Source organism: Westerdykella ornata (assembly GCF_010094085.1).
Source record: "Westerdykella ornata strain CBS 379.55 unplaced genomic scaffold EI97scaffold_19, whole genome shotgun sequence".
Lineage (NCBI taxonomy): Eukaryota > Fungi > Ascomycota > Dothideomycetes > Pleosporales > Sporormiaceae > Westerdykella > Westerdykella ornata.
Window position 1 is genome coordinate 14,784 of NW_022986869.1, and position 16,832 is coordinate 31,615.

A 16,832-nucleotide genomic window follows, 5' to 3' on the forward strand; every position below is an offset into this window, starting at 1 on the left:
TCCTTCCTACCGTGTTTTCAACTCCGAGCAAAGCCATGTCCCAAGAACAATGGAAGCAAAGCCATGCTGGAGGGCTGGAAGTCGATCCCTCACAATACGATCGTGACTATGAACGATTGCACACTGCTTCACCGCACCGCCTTCTCAGGACCCGTACAGCATTGTCCCTGTTCCAGCCGTCGCACCAGTCGATGCTGAGAAGAGCGATGTCGTTACTCACTCGACAAAGCCAGCTGCATCGCGAAGAACTATCTGGATCGCAACGGACTGTGTCATAGCAATGCTTGCAGTCGGCTCTGCTGGTCATCGCGCCATCGTCGGAAGGCGGAGTTTCCGAGGATCCAGCGGTACGAGCCCTCCAGCAGTCCGCCCTTTGTGTTCTCGATACGGTTCTTGTCATCACGGGGATCAGTGAGACGTAAGTCTTTGATACATTTCTGCACCTTGTGGAACCCGTCCAGGAGCCGAGCGAGTGCGCTCGCCATCCCCTCGCCATAAGTAGGGAGTATGTAGACGTCGAAAATCCCTAGTAATGAGTACGCTTTATCTTCTTCTAGCTTGGTCCGGCGGTGTTCCGTCCACCGCAATCGCTCCTCGACGCTGGATTGAGATAAAGGGTATCCTTGAAGCGCAGCGTGAGAGATATTAGTTATCTCGTAGATTTGTTGCCTTAGAGAACTCTTGTCACCCAGTCGCTGGCGTTCCCTGGAGAAGAATTCGACCGAAGCTGGGGCGAGGAGCTTTTGGAGCGTCCAGCCCCGAGTAAACCATCTGCTTTTCCAGAAATCTGATTCCTATGGCTTCGTCAACTTCTTTCTCCTGTTCGACGTAAAGGAGGATGTGGACACATCCGATAAATATACGTAGCATCGAGTCGCATTGCGGTACCAGCGAAACATGGAGTTGATAGAGCGTGAGATTTCGGCGTCGTTCTCCTCCTTGATATAATAGGTGTTAATCTAAAAGTATTGTAAGCCATCCTGTCTAGCTTGTTCTTCATAGAACCGGATCTTCTCGTATCTAAGCTTCTCTTCCCCAGTGCCATTTGTTAGGTCGTTGAAGGTGACCTCCTCCTCATCTGGTCCCCATGTGTGCGAAAGTATGGTATAGGGAGGGATTGAATCGTCGCCAATTAAGTCTTTCGTGAGGGTAAACTTTCCAGTGTTGCTGCGTAGCAAAAGACGCATTGCTACGCAGGAAGCTGTGCCAGACACATATAGTAGGAATAGGGTTTCGGAGGCTCAACGCGGCAGCCTAGCTGAGGAGAGAAACATGGCAACTCGGTCGTCTGAGAACGTCGGTCCTCGCTCGGAATGTTAGCGCGCATACAAGTAAATAGGGACGGTGAGCCTTACTGAAAGATCGCATCGAAAGTCAGGACAATGCCAGTGCTGTGAGATGATTCCGTAGTGCATTTGCAAGAAGGCTGAACAAATTCAGCTGAGGGTGGGCAATGGTACAGCCTACAGTGTGGCGCGGTAAGGCTGACATATGTGGTTAGCCGAAGGCGATTTTGCAATGCACCAAACTGAAGAGACGAACACGTTGGTGACGCTAGCAGGGAGGATGGCCGAGCCGCTCCGGCCAGGACGTTGCGCCGGAGGCGACAGTTTGTAGAAACAAGGGATGGAAGAGTGCTGTATGCAGTTCGTGAATCGTGCAGGGTCTTGCCATGCATGACCACCACCACCACCACCACAGCTCTGCCAGTACTCATCCCTCACGAACATGAACAACCCAGAAGCACCTCTCTTCGACCCTAGAGATTGCAGTGCACATGTAAGGAGCTGGCTGTTTGACCATACGACATCTGTATCATGAAAGCATGCAAGGACTTTCCACCTTCGTATGCGCTTGCAACGACGGTGTTTTGCCATAACGTTCGGTTGAACCCACATGCTGAAGCGCAGGCTTCGATTTCCAGGCCCACCGCGCTCTATCTTAGCTTGTATCCTTCCCATCACATTGTATTCCCCTTCAACGAGCTGGGACAAAAGCTCGCTGCGGCTTGGTCTAGGAATCGGCACGCCGACTCGAGAAGCATGAGGACGTGGTGAGCTCAATCAGGTCGTTCCATTGGTCAGCGGAAGGGTCAAAGACAGATCTCGGCACTCGGGAACGGCGCTATAGTATGGCTCTACATCCCAAAGTAGGTATCACTGTGCGTTGGACTGCATCTCGAGGTGTGTGAGATTGCTGGTTTCGCCGCTAGAAGCGCGTTGGCTGACTAAACAAGCACCAGGCCATGTCTTATTACTGCTCCCAATCCTAAGTCGGATTTACCGATAATCTGAACGCTTGTGACAGCTCGCACAGCCGCATAACTTACAATAAAATACCCACCAGTGTGCATGAGGTAAGATATATGGGGTCATCTCGCATTAGCCTGGATCGGTGGTTCGCTTCTGCTAGACGTACCAATCGACGACGGGGCGGCGCTGCGTGAAACTGCACACCGCAGCGCACCTAGGGCTAATAATGACTTCCTGGTATCAGAGGGAGGTTGTGAGAGTAGGATAAGCCTATTCTACAAAATTTTGGAGCAATAAGGACTTGAGGTTGGCGCTGTGGGGAGGGAAGTGTGTCAGGCCATGAAAGAAGGCGCTGCGCAAATCAGGCTCGGAGACGACGATGCAAATGTAATTTTTGGGGAGGAGTGGATTATAGACATTCAGAATTAGCTACAGCAGATTATTTTCGTAGAGTTATAGCAATATTCGTTGTGCGCATATCTAGTCGCTCAAAGTCAAAGTACCCCTCATTTGTCTCGCCACACCGGTTGTCTCGCTACGCAGGGAGGCACCTTAGCATCTCAAATTCACACATACCAGTGCAACGAAAGGCTTCGCACGGTCACAGATATATCAGCCACTGTTGGTAAGTTACATCATCATGAATTTGTGCAAAAAGACGGCAACAGTGAGAATCCCAAATTTTGGAATCAACGCAAATTATAGCACGCAAACGCCCACTCGAGACGTCAGCTGAACAGCCAGCACCCATGCCCGGCGCCCGCTGCGACTGGGGAGCTATGGCGACGCAATGGCCTCGGGAGTTAACCTGGCCAACCCAATCCGCGAGCACGCTACACGCCTCAGCACCCACCTCCTACTCCCTCTCGCCTACCAGGACCAGGTGCGCTTGCTTGCGTAAGTCCATAATGCCAAACACACGGCACAACTACTCGCGGCTCTTAAGGTCCTCCATATAGCCGCCATTGCGGAGCGAGGGCGGTGGGGGATCGATAGGGAGGGTGGAGAAGGCGGAGGTCGGCGTCGGTCACAGAGACGCGCCAGTGATCCCCACGAGACCTAGACGGGGTATTTGTCTGCAGAAAGTGACTTGTCAGCGGCGCGCGGCCATGGCGAATTGACTGTGGCTGTGACTGACAGCTGCAGTGGCTGACAAAGTAGAATATGTCGCCATCGGCGGCGACCAACGGCGCATCTCGCTCGCACATGTTGCTGCCGTCGGCTGAGCGAGCGAGCGAACTAACCGGTGTTCTAGCTGTTATCGGAGATGCAGATGGTGAGGGCTTCACCTTCATCTAGGGCGGGCAGCTTGATATACCGCCGTCACCTTCCAGTCATCTCCAAATCCCCGTGCCATCCAAGTACAAGCCTCCCTCCAATAAGTATGAACTGTCTGCCGCTAGCTCCGCCGGAAGAGTGCCATAATTGGGGCCATCTTTCTCCGTGACCGTGGTCTGCATAAATGCATCCTGCGATCCCGAATACGGGACGTTGCCGCTAACACCTTCCGGAACACCGAGTGAAGTGTGCCTGGAAGCTGCGCCTCTTGACTGAGGGCCGTACGGGAAATTGGTCTGGACACGCTTCGTCAAGGTTTTCCACAATATCTAGGGAATGGCCGGCTTCGTCAAACTCAAAGTTGCAGTTGTTCCGGTATGCATGAATCTCCGCCACCTAGTTCTACTATCAAATTCAGCCACCTTATCACCATCGGATCCCAGCTCTTCCTTGAATCCATGCCTAATACACTCCAATTATCTTCGTATGACGCCTACGCATGAAGTTGCCCCACTCCTATATGAATCCTAAGCCGCTCACAAGGTCATGGCGGCGCCGTGTTTGAGAGTCGAATTTGATCGTTCCACTCACTGTCAGCGCCCCGTTAGCACAGAGACCACGTCATATCCCCTCTCTTGCCGACTAACAAGCGTAGCATGCCGTAATACCACGCCTCTCCGGCGGCTCGAGCTCCTCTTCGGGTGCATGGGTGTTGGCTCCTGTCTCAGCAGGTCGAGTTGTTCAATGCTCTAAGAGTCTATCTTCGCATGAATATACCCTCATCCAACACATCCTCAATTCCAGGCCGATCCAATCCAGTCTCACTGTGCGTGGACCAGGCCAAAGTCATGGGTTCGGCGGTGAGAGTACGGAAATTGCACTCTCTGCTAAGGCTGTCACTCAGCTCGTCACTAGAGATGTAGGCTGATTTCTGCCACCCAGACATGGCTCGAGTCCTACCCAACATGTCAGTTTTTGCTGTACTGTCGAACATAGAGGGAAACAACCAGGACCTAGCTATATTTACTAATGATCTGGATAAACGTCGAGGGTGCGTACAAAAGTAAGACATAGGTCATAAACTCCACTGCCTTCTTACCTCTGCAAGGCTTTGAATACGTTGATGGTAGTAAGAGAAGGTGAGGTTTGGGCGACGAGAGACGGATGGTTGATGGAGGTGGCTTAGCCGAAGGCAGCAACCTTGGCCGAAACATAGCTGCACGTGACTAGGAAAGTATAGCCGAGTGTCGAGTGCCCTAAACAGGCCCCTTCATTCATGCTCAGGGGCTGTGCAGGTCCAATTTTGGACCTTTCCAATATGTACTCAGGCTCAGATCAGGCGTCTCTCGGAGCGACTCACCTTCAGCTCAGGCTAAAGCAGCGACTGCTCAGGCTAGCGACTGTAACCGGAACTGGTCGTTCCAGAGAGGTTTGCCTGTCTCTATAGGTATGCACGGCGTGCAATCCGAGAGAGTAGCCACAGTATTGATTTTCTCAACGGCGAATTCCAGCCCGATGAAAGTAGGCTTGATAAGCTGTCTCATCATCGATACGGGCTGAAAAATTAATTACATCGGTATCCTTAGTCCTAGCAATAATTGGAAGCTATATAGAGAGCCCACTGGAAATGCTGCGCCTTTCACAAACCTCAGCGCTTAATGCCGCATGCATGGCTGTGCAGTGTTATAACCTCACCTTGTTTCCCATAAATGGTTTTAAACAGAAGGTGCAGCGTTTAGCAACGGGAGCCGATCACAGATCTAAGGCATCCTTCTATACCAGAAAAGCCTCAGCGCTTAATCTGAAGCATCTATGCCGCATGCATTCTAATACCAGGCTAGCAGCTAACTTATATAGTCTAACGTTCCTAGTCCTTGAGGGATAGATGAACAGGTCGTCCCCCCTCCCCCCTAACCTCTACTACACAGACCGGAACCCAAAAACAAAGCGAAGATGGACGAACTTGAGCGTGCGGCAAATCTGAATATATGAAATATGACTGTATACTGTCCACTAATTCGTTTTCTAGGCTAAACAGTGCGACCGTTGCTGCGTCTTTGCCTCGTCCTCCCGACATTTACTCAATGAAGTTAGTGCCAAAGACCAGCAAGCTGTCCTCCTCCAAGCCAAATATCGACGAGCATATATCAATCTTCAGCTGTTCCATGCAGATCAGTACAGTAGCAAGAAGGATTTATTAAGGATACTTCGCAAGCTTGAGGCAAAAATCAGCGAACTTAAGGAGACTATCGTGCAACTGCAGGATGAGAACACAAACAAGCAGGACGCTAACGATAGATTGGAATATGCCGCCATGCTTCAACTACTTCCTCATGATGGTAGCTGTGCTCCCTCTGATGTTAGTATGAGGGGGTAGGGCGGATAGCTAAAAAATACTTGTTATCGACACTATCATGAATAACACTGTCGTCTTGCAATCATAAGCTCCCATTAGTTGTCAGATTTGATGGTATCTGAAGATGTCACGGTGACAGAAAGATTGAATGAAGATGGGTTGACTGATTGTATTCAGGTGTGTGCTCCTGTGTGTGTGAGGCTGAGGCCTGACACCGGTTTTGATGTTCCTTCTCTGGGCACCAAGGCTGTGCAGGGCACTAGCCACTGCAGAATCACTAGCCACATGTCCTCAGATAGTACCGGTACAGATACCTTCTCCTAGTCCTCCTCTCCAGTCCCAGATGGGATGTCCATAAACTGGCTTACCATCTGACAACCCTACAGAGGAGCAGGCCCTAGTAGATTGGATCCTAGACCTCGACCGATGCGGATTTCCACCTCCGATTATCGACGTACGATGAATGGCAGACAATCTACTCACCGTACATGGCCAAGAATCTCCTCCTCAGCCAGTCGGCGAGAAATGGGTGTCCCGTTTTGTCAACCGCCAGGCAGAGCTCCAGACAAAATGGAATCGTAAGTTCCACTCACAGCGTGCATGTCAGATGGTAAGCCAGTTTATGGATATCCTATCTGGGACTGGAGAGGAGGACTGGGAGAAACTGTATGTACCGATACTGTCTGAGGATATGTGGCTAGTGATTCTGCAGTGGCTAGTGCCCTATGCAGCCTTGGTGCCCAGAGAAGGAACATCAAAACCGGTGTCAGGCCCAGCCTCACCCACACAAGCACACACCTGAATACAATCAGTCAACCTATCTTCAATCAACCTTTCTGTCACCGTGACATCTTCAGATACCATCAAATCTAACAAGGTGCTTATAACAGGTAGAAAAAGGTGCTTAGTTATTGTAGGTAGGGCAGAAATTCTATATAGGCAAGCTATTACTTTTATAGTTAGAACTGCTATACTATAAAATTGCTAAATTAGGCTATACTTACTGCAGCTTTAGCTTTAATTTAACGCATTAAATTGTAATATATAGAGTTCTTGCGTAGTTTAGTTATTATCTAAGGCTCTATATATTTTTAGGTAAGTACTAAGATGCACCGCTAAATGCTAAGGAGTTGCGGATTAACGCATACAATAGATCCGAGCCATCCCCCCGATGTGAACTCCAACCCAAAACGACCGGAACCGAAAGTCAAATCAATAGGCAACTCGCAATTGGCATGATAAGATTGACTACAAGTACCGCAAACGAACGAAACCCCCTCCGCCTCCCCTCCCGTCCCCTCGGTGCCCCAATCCCCGCCTGGCCGGACCCTCGCGTCCCCGCGCAAGCGTGCAGTTCGAGGCTGCAGTGCTACCATATAGTGATCCAGTTCCTCTGCCGGATGATCTCTGCGCAAGCAATGGTAGGCCACGTCGTCTCTAGTTAGATGCTCGGCCGTCCAGTGCCCGATAAACTTGAGCATGCGGTATATAAAGCCTCTCCTTTAACATCAGTTCAGCGTCCATCTCTAAGGCACCTTGAAAATTTCTTCGTCAAGCTTCGCAGCCTGGGTACCCTTACACGGCCTCCACTAAGCAAATTTGCCAGCTAACCCTCTTTTTCGGAAGCACGTCTCATAAGCCTCGTCCGGGAAAATCAAAACATGTGCTGGGTGGAGAGACAGATATGGTACACCTGGAAGTGCCAGCATTACGCTCCTGATATCCCGCAGGAGAGGATTGGCTGGTTTCTGAACTAGAGAGAAAGGCGTGAATCAGATGCCTTATTACATAGGTAGAATGCTTTTTCACTCCTTTTGGTCAGACCATGCGTATTGATCTATAGTAGTCGAGAAGCGATACGCGCGTAAGTCGTTTCGGGGATGCTGTGATTATGGGGCTCTCATTGCTAAATCTTCCTAATCCTGGCCGCAAACTTCTGAGAAGAATTCCCGAGCCCCGCTTACTCGTCTTGATGACAACTTATACCGGCCACCTGGATCGTTATGCTTCGCGAACTGCAGCTGATAAGAAACGGTATGAAAATAATATAGGATTCATTGTCCCGTTCGAAGAACAAGGCCCCACATATGCATCAAGGAGGGGCGCGTTCTCGACAACGGTGGGACCTTATATCCCCTTCGAATGGACTAATTCACTGAACGCGTCCGCAAGCTTCAGCAGCCTCAAGCCACCAGTCATGCTGTGGAAAGTATTCCTGTTGGCTCTCCTTGCGGAGAATAGCCACGGTCAGAATGCCTTGTACCCCATGCTTCGATTCCAATGCTCGCAGCTCGTTCACGACCGCATTGACCCACTGGTCAACCCGGGGATGGTGCCTTCTCCACATCTTCACCAACTCGTTGGCGGTAATTCTCTGAGGCCATCGATGGTCCACCCAGCACACGACCTCCCCTCGCTCTCCACTTGTACAAGCTGCACGTTTTCGGAAGACTTTTCAAACTACTGGACGGCTGTTCTCTATTTTCGTGCCCGCAACGGTACCTTCAAACGCGTCCCCCAAGCTCCAGGATTGTATCTGAAAGGCAACGGGGGAATCACGGTGTATTATATCCCGCAGGGCGGTGCTACAAACAAGACGCAAGTGACGGCTTTCAAACCCGGGTTCCGAATGCTCGTCGGCGATGCAGCTGGAACAGGTCCCGGACCAGAAAGAAAGGTTTGCCATCGCTGCATGCCAGCAGAGGGTGAGATGAGTCACATCAACTGCGGAGCGCCGGACGCGCAGTCGATGCCTACCGGATTTTGCGAAGGTGGGATACGGACCGTTGTCACATTCCCTACGTGCTGGGATGGCGTCAACCTTGATAGTCCAGACCATATGAGCCATGTTGCGTATGCAATAGGGGCCAAGGCGAACGATGTCGGGCCAACGGGAACCTGTCCCCCAAGCCATCCTGTGGTGATACCACAAGTGATGTACGAGGTACAGTGGGATGTGAGTTGTGATTCTTTCATTACCAATGGCCAAGATTGCTGTTATTCGCTGACAGATGGGACAGACACGACAATTCAATCACAAAGATTTATGGCCTGAGGATGGCTCCCAACCTTTTGTCTGGAGCACCGGCGACACGTGAGTTATGGGTTTCTCGATTGGTACCTCCACATTGCTAATAGTAGAAGTCATGGATATTCGAATCATGGCGACTACGTCTTTGGTTGGAAAGGCGATTCTCTGCAACGTGCCATGGATGCCCGCTGCACGGGAGATACCTGTAATGTTCTAGAGGTACAAAGCACAGAGGAGGCAATGAAATGCACTGTACCGCGGGTTGTAGATGAAGATGTCGACGGATGTAAGTCTTCAACAGCTTCCGCTGGTGTGCGCAATCTAACGTGATCACAGGGCTAGATGTTCTTCCAGGGAATCGTACCTTGTTCTAAGCGAACAGCGGATTCGCATTTTAGATATTGTAGGATCCGATTACGAAGCAGCCTAGGGTCAGTGTAGAATCAAATTGGAGATATACATGTCTACAGCTTCGTATTGTGGGTCATGCATTATTACCACCTCGAGGAAATCATCGTCCCTCAAGTCCGTACCTGGCGTACAGTTATTGCAAACGAATTTTGACCAACACCAGTCCTTTTCAGAGAGCCTCACCACGCTCCATACGTATGGCACAACCACATCGGATTCATACGATGGCTTCGAAAGTCGCAAGATGATTAACTCGTTCGGTGCTACTTTCGCACACATTTGTTAGACGGATTCGACACCCTGTTGAAAATGGATGCTATAAAAGCCGGCTCAACTAACGCAGGAAGGCTGCTCGACGTATACCAAAAGTGTGAATCTCACGCTGGGACACAAGGCAAGACTGTTGTACCGCCTATAATGCTTGAAATGTGTAATCGTATGTTCGAGGAAGGTAATGCTTGGCCAAAGATGCTGATTAGGTCTGTTCGGATCGTCTATTATGCGTCTGGCATAAAACACTGTAGGGCGTAGAGGTTTCTCCCATCATATGTGGCGAAATCCGATACCCCTGGCTTCTCGCCGGAGAACCGGTTCAAATCACCTAGGGAAGCCGCTTCTACAACCTAACAATCTATCAGCTGTATCTTAAGATTGTTTTCAATCCAAACTTCCCTTCACGCTGTCGCATGAACCCTGATAGTCAATCATTGTCGCTATCGTGTTGCGCCAATTTCGGTAGATTCGATTTGGCATTGAACGTCGTTTCCTCTAAAGATAAACAGAAAGGCCGAGATTGTGAGGAGTTCCGAGTTTGTCGCACTTTAGAAGTTCGACCATAGTGTGAAAATAATGCTACTAATCTTATTCTACTGTTCAGGTTGACCGTCTAGGACGCATAGGGGAATAATCGATACCTAGAGCTCAACCATACCTCGTATTGCGTCGCTCTAGGACTAAGTTGATCCAACGACGCAGCGCATAGTGATGAAGACCAAATATGCCAGTAGTTTCACCTAAGAACGTCCGAACAATCTCGTTCCAGTCGATATTCGAGAACTTAAAATCTTGGTTCGTTTGCCTCGTCAGTAGAACTCCTGAGAATCCTATTGGTGGAAGGCTATTCGACCTCCTGAGAGCGAGGGAAGTCATTAAGCATAAACCCGGAATCATCAATTCCTCATATTAACCACCGTCTCTTCTCCTGGAACCGAGCCGCAGATCAACAGATCTGAAGATGCCCCTCCCTGTTAATATCCATGGCTTTGACGGAGAACAGAACAGAGTTGGCTGAAACAACCGAGCACTTATTGCGCAATATATGGAGTATCATTTTGGTGCCTGGGCCTGGGTCGACGGCTTCAAATTTCGGCATACAACTCTCACGACGTCTCCCCTTGTCTCAGAACCTTTAAATATCATGGACAGAATGGTCCCAGGGACAGATACGGCTCAACCGGGAGCTCATTCCTTGCAACATGACAAACCTCAAGCACCTTGCGCTACTTGGTGCGGCCGTCGTCCCAGGGCTGGCACTGCCCAAGGCGGCCGATTTCCTCGATTCCAGGCAGGCGTCGGTCTTCCCCAGCAAGTTCGAGTGGACCTCAACGGATGCTCTTGTCGGCCCCAAGAATGACGGTCGCGGAATTGCCGGCATCAAAGATCCCTCGATCATCCTGAAAGACAATGTGTACCATGTCTTCGCAAGCACTGCCAAAGATGAGGGATACAATCTAGTGTACTTCAACTTCACCAACTTCAAGGACGCTGGCAAAGCCCCATTCTACTATCTGGACCAATCCAGCATTGGCACTGGATATCGCGCAGCGCCTGAAGTATTCTACTTCGCACCTCAGAAGCTATGGTATCTCGTCTACCAAAACGGGAATGCAGCATACTCAACGAACCCGGACATCAGCAACCCCAAGGGATGGACTGCGCCGAAGACCTTCTATAACGGCACACCAAAGACAATCGAAGATCGGCTTACTGGTGGATACTGGGTGGATATGTGGGTCATTTGCGACGACAAGAACTGTCATCTCTTCTCCTCGGATGATAATGGACGTCTCTACCGCTCCCAGACGCCTGTTTCCCAGTTCCCCAACGGCATGAGCGAGCCCGTCATCGCCATGGAAGAGAAGAGAAAGGAAGACATGTTTGAAGCGTCGAACATCTACAGGTACGCTAGTGGGAAATATCTGCTTCTCGTGGAATGCATCGGCAGCACGGGTCGCTATTTCCGTTCGTGGACATCGACAGATATTGCCGGCCCCTGGAAACCACTTGCGGATAAGGAAAGCAACCCCTTCCTCGGCGCTAGCAACGTCAAGTTTACGGGTAAACAATGGACCAAGAGCATCAGCCATGGCGAGCTCATCAGAACAAGTCATGACCAGACACTGTCCATTGATCCGTGTAAGATGAGATACTTGTACCAGGGCGTCGATCCAACGGTTGATGTGAGCTATAATTCCCTCCCGTGGAGGCTGGGGTTGGCCGAACACAAGAATCCGGCATGTTAGTCCACCGGACGCGTAGCCAGACGCTCGGTTGGAGCTGCACTATGCAGTGAATGCAATTTCGCTCAAGATATGTCGCTAGAAGTTGGGTAACCCATATAACGCTCTGATAGTAACATTCAGACTCCACTAGTTCTCGAGCAATCATCTCCAAATCCTCAACCTCATGGTTCCTCCTCACATCTACACTGGGGAACACGGGTTCCATGGTGAAGTGCGCTTGACTCGAAAATGAATCAAGAAATCCACCCCACACTATCAGAACGTTAATAGAATTGGACCCCTTGCTCTATAACCGCTTGAGAATATTCCGCCGTTTCAGAAACATGATCTGATCAAATCAGAGGATTGAAACGAACTCACCAATCCCCAGCCCACTCCACCACACTCGGAGCCCACTCTGCAAAGGCGACACTCAGCGTCCATGCCAAAACAATCAAGAAAAGCGCAGTGAGCCAATTCCACCATTCAAGCCACGGAATCCACTGCGTTTTGTCTAACTGACTGACATTGTCTGGAACATCTTCGCTTGCCTCCCATGGCACATTCTTGTTCCAATGGCGCAACACCTGTTCGCTCACAAGTTTGGCACCTGCGAGTACGATGGGCACGCCAGTACCAGGGTGGGTGCTTGCACCCACGAAATACATGTTCTTAATCTTGGGATGTTGGGTCTTAGGTCGGAAGGACAAGACATTGAAGAAAGAGTGCGAAAGGCCAAGAATAGCGCCACGGTCTAGATTAAATCTCTCCCTCCAGGACGGAGGAGTGTTGATCGTCTCGCTGACGATGTGAGGGCCCAGAGATATTCCCAGACGTGCCTCCAGAGTTTTGAGAACTGTATCTCGAGCTGCGGAAACCATACGTCCCCAGTCTTGACTGCTCTGTGAACCACCTTTACCGCCTGACATTCCCCTGTGAGTGTTCGAAGCGTCAAGCATATGTCCGACTGGCACAAGGACAGTGACTGCGTCTGCTCCGGTCGGGGCGGCATTGGGATCGAGGCGTGATGGTACATTGACGTAGAAGCTCGGCTCATCCGGGATCAACTTGGCTTTGAAAATACTGTCGAAGCTTTCCTTGTAGTACTCAGCAAGGAAGATATTATGAGCAGAGAGCTCGTGGAACTGGGTGTCCAGGCCCCAGTAGAAGGATATGCTGGAGCAGGAGGTCTCGCGCTTCGCCAACGACAGCGCGTACGATGTCGAGGGGAGGAGGTTATTGTAGGCGTATATTAGATCCGCGTTGCAGATAACGACATCTGCTCGCAGTTCCTCGCAGTTGTCCAACAAGACCCCATCGACGCGGCTCTGGCCGTCTAACAATAGCATCTTTGAGACCGCGGTATTTAGGCGGAAATCGACGCCCTCGCGCTTGCCAATTTTGACGAGCGCTTCGACAACCTGCTCCGACTTAGCATACCACATTCGATTGGACGGGAGGATGGGAGACCCGGGAAGCGGAAGATGATCACTACCTACCTGATGAAAGCCGCCTTTCGGATACCAAATCCCCTCTGCTAGTTCCGTATACTGTAGCAGACTATACGTGCCGGGGGCATCGAAAGGGCTCATCCCCATATACATGCTCGCAAAGGTGAAAACTCTTCTTAATCTTTCCGTCCAGAAATATTTGCTGGCTCGTCCGTAGACGCTCTCAAACACGTGCAGGGCTAGCAAGTGCGGCAGAAAGCGGTGTCTAAACATGCTCCAAAAGTTGAAGAAATTCTTGTGCAAGACGTGAATGACGGATTGTTCGTAGTGTTGATGGGACTCCTTGAGGAAACTGAGATAACGGTCAAAGCCGCCTTTGCCTTCGTATCTCTCAACCTCGACTTTCATTCTGGCCAAATCTGTCGAGAGAGTGAAGGAGGCGTTGTCGTGGAAATGGACCTTGTAATTAGAGTCGCATTTGATCAATTGGATACCCTCATCTTCCATGGTAGTTCCCAGATCACGGAATGTCTCGTGAAATATCTGGGGAAGAAGGAGTAAACTTGGTCCTTGATCAAATCGCTTGATGTCATTAGTAGGCGTAAGGTTCTGTCCGTATCACTTGATACTCACGTATCCATCCTTGTATATCAATGAGCACCTGCCGCCTGTGAAATCGTTCTTCTCGATCACCGTGACATGCCAGCCACATTTTGAAAGGCGGGCTGCGGTCGCACAACCTCCCGCTCCAGCACCAACAATGATAACACTGGGTGACGGGTCCTGGCCCATCTCGCACTCTGGGATTTGTGCCTCCAGCTCGATGAGCATCTCGGACGAGAGCCGAGTCGCGAAACGGGAACCACATATACATGGTGTGGCCACAGGGAAGTCTATGCGAAAATGCCTGCCATACCATCTAGACCAACTTCGAAGTGGTTCCACAAATAATAATGGTGACGTCGGACAAAGTGTCATAAGATCGAATGAAGCCTTGGTCTGTGCACAGACTCACCATCGGCGTCAGTCCAATTTAGATCGATGCTCACATAAAATAATGCAAACACTCCACTTCTATGGTGAATGTGGTGCAGGTGGATGTTTCCAAGACCAAAGGGCGTTCCAACTACTAGGACCTACATAGCGCCACCAAAAGACGGAGCGGAAATTCCCACAGATTAAGGCAGTGTTTGGCTTGCTTTAATCTCGATCAGTAACCTGGTCTATCAAAAAGCCTAATAAATGCTGCATGAGCACCTCGTCGTCCTTAAGAGGTACAGAGCACCACTCCGGCTTCCGAACTCACTGCAAACCGCCCAAGACTTGTATCATTGGGACCTCAGAGACTTCCAAGCGACGCGCAACCTTCTCAGCTTCGGGACCGTGGCTCTGCCCGCCTTGACCACGTACCCTTCCCGCCTAAGCACCCGCCCGATTTCCATGTAGCTCTCCACAGCCACACGACGGGGCCCTCGTGCTTCTACAGGCAGCTCCTCAATTGCGTCTTTGGCACCTTTGTGCAGGGCAAAGGCTTTCTTGAGTAACTGGCTCCGGAGCTTCTCCACAACTGGCCTATGCGGATTGTGTAATATCGAGCTCGCACTGAGGCCTTCTTTCTTAAGCCAACTGCGCGGGATGTAAACACGGCCCATGCTCGCATCGACAGCGATGTCCCGAGCGATGTTGACGCACTGAAGGGCAACCCCCATGCGATCGCCGGCTTCAATAATACGCTGTCGGTCCTCCCCTTTCACGTGTGTGTCGTAATCATATAAAATGAGCTCCAAGCACATGTTTGCGACCGTCCCAGCGACACGATGCGCATAGATATCCAGGTCCGATTCGACAAGAATGGGGCCGTCCTTATCTTGGCAGAAGCACATGTCCATCTCGAACCCACGCAGCAGGTCTTCCAGGGGTTGACGGGAGAGTTTCTTAATGGGCACTTGGATGAGCGCCGCCTGCGTCTCCTTCGGAAAAGTCGTTCGAATAAAGTTGGACGTGGCAGCTTGCTCGCTGTTTCCATCATATGCCCGTTCGAGAAACTCTTGCAACCTCGCAATCCAAGTGCGGGCTTCAGTTGGGTTGCGGGCATCATCCACAAGGTCATCTGCAACTCTGCAGAACGAGTAGAGCAAAATCAAGTCAGTACGGATCTGACTTTGGAAAGCTGAACTCGCGACATAGAAGCTGCGACTTTTCTTCTCGAGACGCTGGACAGCTTCTCGCAAGCCTGCTATTTGGTTCTCGTCGAACCTTGACGCGGGCATCAGCGAGGCCCGCATCAGAAATGCAGGCGATGGCAGTGGCGGAGAGTCTGGAAACAGATCGGGGAAGGCGCTGAGAATTGACAAGGCACTGTCGAAGGCGATCTGACCGAACACTATGACCACGTTGGTCAAGAGGAAGAAAAGCGCCTCTTCTATCTCCAGGCCGTCCCAGAGATGGACTCCCATTTTAGTGCCCGGGTTTATTACCCACGTACCCCGTTGCAAGGCTAGAGTATCCACCATCCAAAGGTAGACAGTAGGCAGCATAATGGGTGCGAGTGTATTCGAGAGGGGTAAGCTGATGATGAACTGATACGCAAGAGTCCTACAGCCATGATTAGTGTGACGCAGAAGTGGGCGTACTTTGTCTGGTTTCCCTACCATAAGAACACCAGAAATGGAACTGCCCAAATGATGATTAGACCGGCATAGGTAGCACGCCCTGCAGAAAGGACCATGCACCAGCCCCAGCCAATGATACCCACCAAGACTAACTGACCAGCCACCCGGTAATTCCGCCATTCCGGATTCAGCACGCCGTTTGGATGACCATCACCCCTCACGGCCGTGAGGAGCACAGGTTGATATGTCGGTTTGCTGAGAATCAGATAAAAAAGTGAGGTGTTGTAAGTTTGTACAATGAAGAAGAAGATCTCCTCCACCGGGATCTTGAAGAACGTCTGGCCAACAATGACATGGCTTGGATAGCTCCAGATGTTCTTTCGAATCAGATACGAGTCCCATGGTAATGTTGATATCACGGCGACCTGGCATGTGAGCGACGATAACAACCGGCATGTGAGATCACGTACGCTGATAAGAAATCCAAGCTTATAGATGTCCATCTTGGTGAGCAATGGCCGGTACAGGAGAGTTAGCGCGACTGCTGGTGGGATGGTGTACTTGAGGTGTCTACACTACATGATCAGCATTGTTGGGTGTTGAAAGGACTCGGACACGGTCTTAGAATTGCCATACACAAAGACATATTCGAGGCCCATTATATTGCGAAGGCTCGATGAAATGATTGGGGAGGCGTGAACTCGGCGGTGCGGTGTTGAGAATGAGCCGGCCGCAGGTCCAAGGGGTTCAAAGAGATTCGGAATCTCCATTGAAACGCCATACATGCTGCGTACGATTCGACTATTATTGGGGCGCCATCGGAAGCGTGCTAGCGGGATCGCCAAGGGCCGTTTTAATCGATATAGGACGTCATCATTTGAAGGTACGATCGCAACAAAGGGTGAGAAGAGCAATAATCGGGAGAAGCATTGTTATTCGC

At 50.6% G+C, this 16,832-nt stretch overlaps 7 protein-coding genes across 7 annotated transcripts; 4 read left to right on the forward strand and 3 right to left on the reverse strand.

Moving 5' to 3' along the window:
* Positions 1–272: 272 nt before the first annotated feature.
* Positions 273–1,488, reverse strand: EI97DRAFT_495241 (uncharacterized protein; the record flags this gene model as incomplete). Its single annotated transcript, XM_033802419.1, has 4 exons — positions 1,356–1,488; positions 1,068–1,303; positions 849–959; positions 273–794 (listed from the first exon to the last, which is right to left on the reverse strand). The coding sequence occupies exons 2-4, from the start codon at positions 1,185–1,187 to the stop codon at positions 273–275; spliced, it is 753 nt and encodes a 250-aa protein (XP_033651992.1). The 5' UTR covers positions 1,188–1,303; positions 1,356–1,488.
* A 236-nt stretch (positions 1,489–1,724) lies between these two features.
* EI97DRAFT_99885 (uncharacterized protein) lies at positions 1,725–2,139 on the forward strand. The gene has a single exon (XM_033803272.1). The coding sequence runs from the start codon at positions 1,818–1,820 to the stop codon at positions 2,055–2,057; it is 240 nt and encodes a 79-aa protein (XP_033651993.1). The 5' UTR covers positions 1,725–1,817; the 3' UTR covers positions 2,058–2,139.
* A 3,169-nt stretch (positions 2,140–5,308) lies between these two features.
* On the forward strand, positions 5,309–6,067 carry EI97DRAFT_99982 (uncharacterized protein). Its single transcript, XM_033803273.1, has 2 exons — positions 5,309–5,499; positions 5,560–6,067. Exons 1-2 carry the CDS (start codon positions 5,416–5,418, stop codon positions 5,905–5,907), a joined length of 432 nt encoding a protein of 143 aa, XP_033651994.1. The 5' UTR covers positions 5,309–5,415; the 3' UTR covers positions 5,908–6,067.
* A 2,016-nt stretch (positions 6,068–8,083) lies between these two features.
* Positions 8,084–9,291, forward strand: EI97DRAFT_460045 (uncharacterized protein; the record flags this gene model as incomplete). Its single annotated transcript, XM_033801069.1, has 4 exons — positions 8,084–8,842; positions 8,907–8,980; positions 9,031–9,203; positions 9,254–9,291. The coding sequence occupies 4 exons, from the start codon at positions 8,084–8,086 to the stop codon at positions 9,289–9,291; spliced, it is 1,044 nt and encodes a 347-aa protein (XP_033651995.1).
* Positions 9,292–10,803: 1,512 nt separating this feature from the next.
* On the forward strand, positions 10,804–11,850 carry EI97DRAFT_476913 (glycoside hydrolase; the record flags this gene model as incomplete). Its single annotated transcript, XM_033801950.1, has 1 exon — positions 10,804–11,850. One exon carries the CDS (start codon positions 10,804–10,806, stop codon positions 11,848–11,850), a length of 1,047 nt encoding a protein of 348 aa, XP_033651996.1.
* Positions 11,851–11,876: 26 nt separating this feature from the next.
* Positions 11,877–14,158, reverse strand: EI97DRAFT_435007 (phytoene dehydrogenase). Its single transcript, XM_033798768.1, has 3 exons — positions 13,914–14,158; positions 13,329–13,862; positions 11,877–13,250 (listed from the first exon to the last, which is right to left on the reverse strand). The coding sequence occupies exons 1-3, from the start codon at positions 14,109–14,111 to the stop codon at positions 12,207–12,209; spliced, it is 1,776 nt and encodes a 591-aa protein (XP_033651997.1). The 5' UTR covers positions 14,112–14,158; the 3' UTR covers positions 11,877–12,206.
* A 143-nt stretch (positions 14,159–14,301) lies between these two features.
* On the reverse strand, positions 14,302–16,551 carry EI97DRAFT_495244 (Lycopene beta-cyclase; the record flags this gene model as incomplete). Its single annotated transcript, XM_033802420.1, has 4 exons — positions 14,302–15,875; positions 15,932–16,317; positions 16,363–16,462; positions 16,529–16,551. The coding sequence occupies 4 exons, from the start codon at positions 16,549–16,551 to the stop codon at positions 14,609–14,611; spliced, it is 1,776 nt and encodes a 591-aa protein (XP_033651998.1). The 3' UTR covers positions 14,302–14,608.
* Positions 16,552–16,832: the final 281 nt, after the last annotated feature.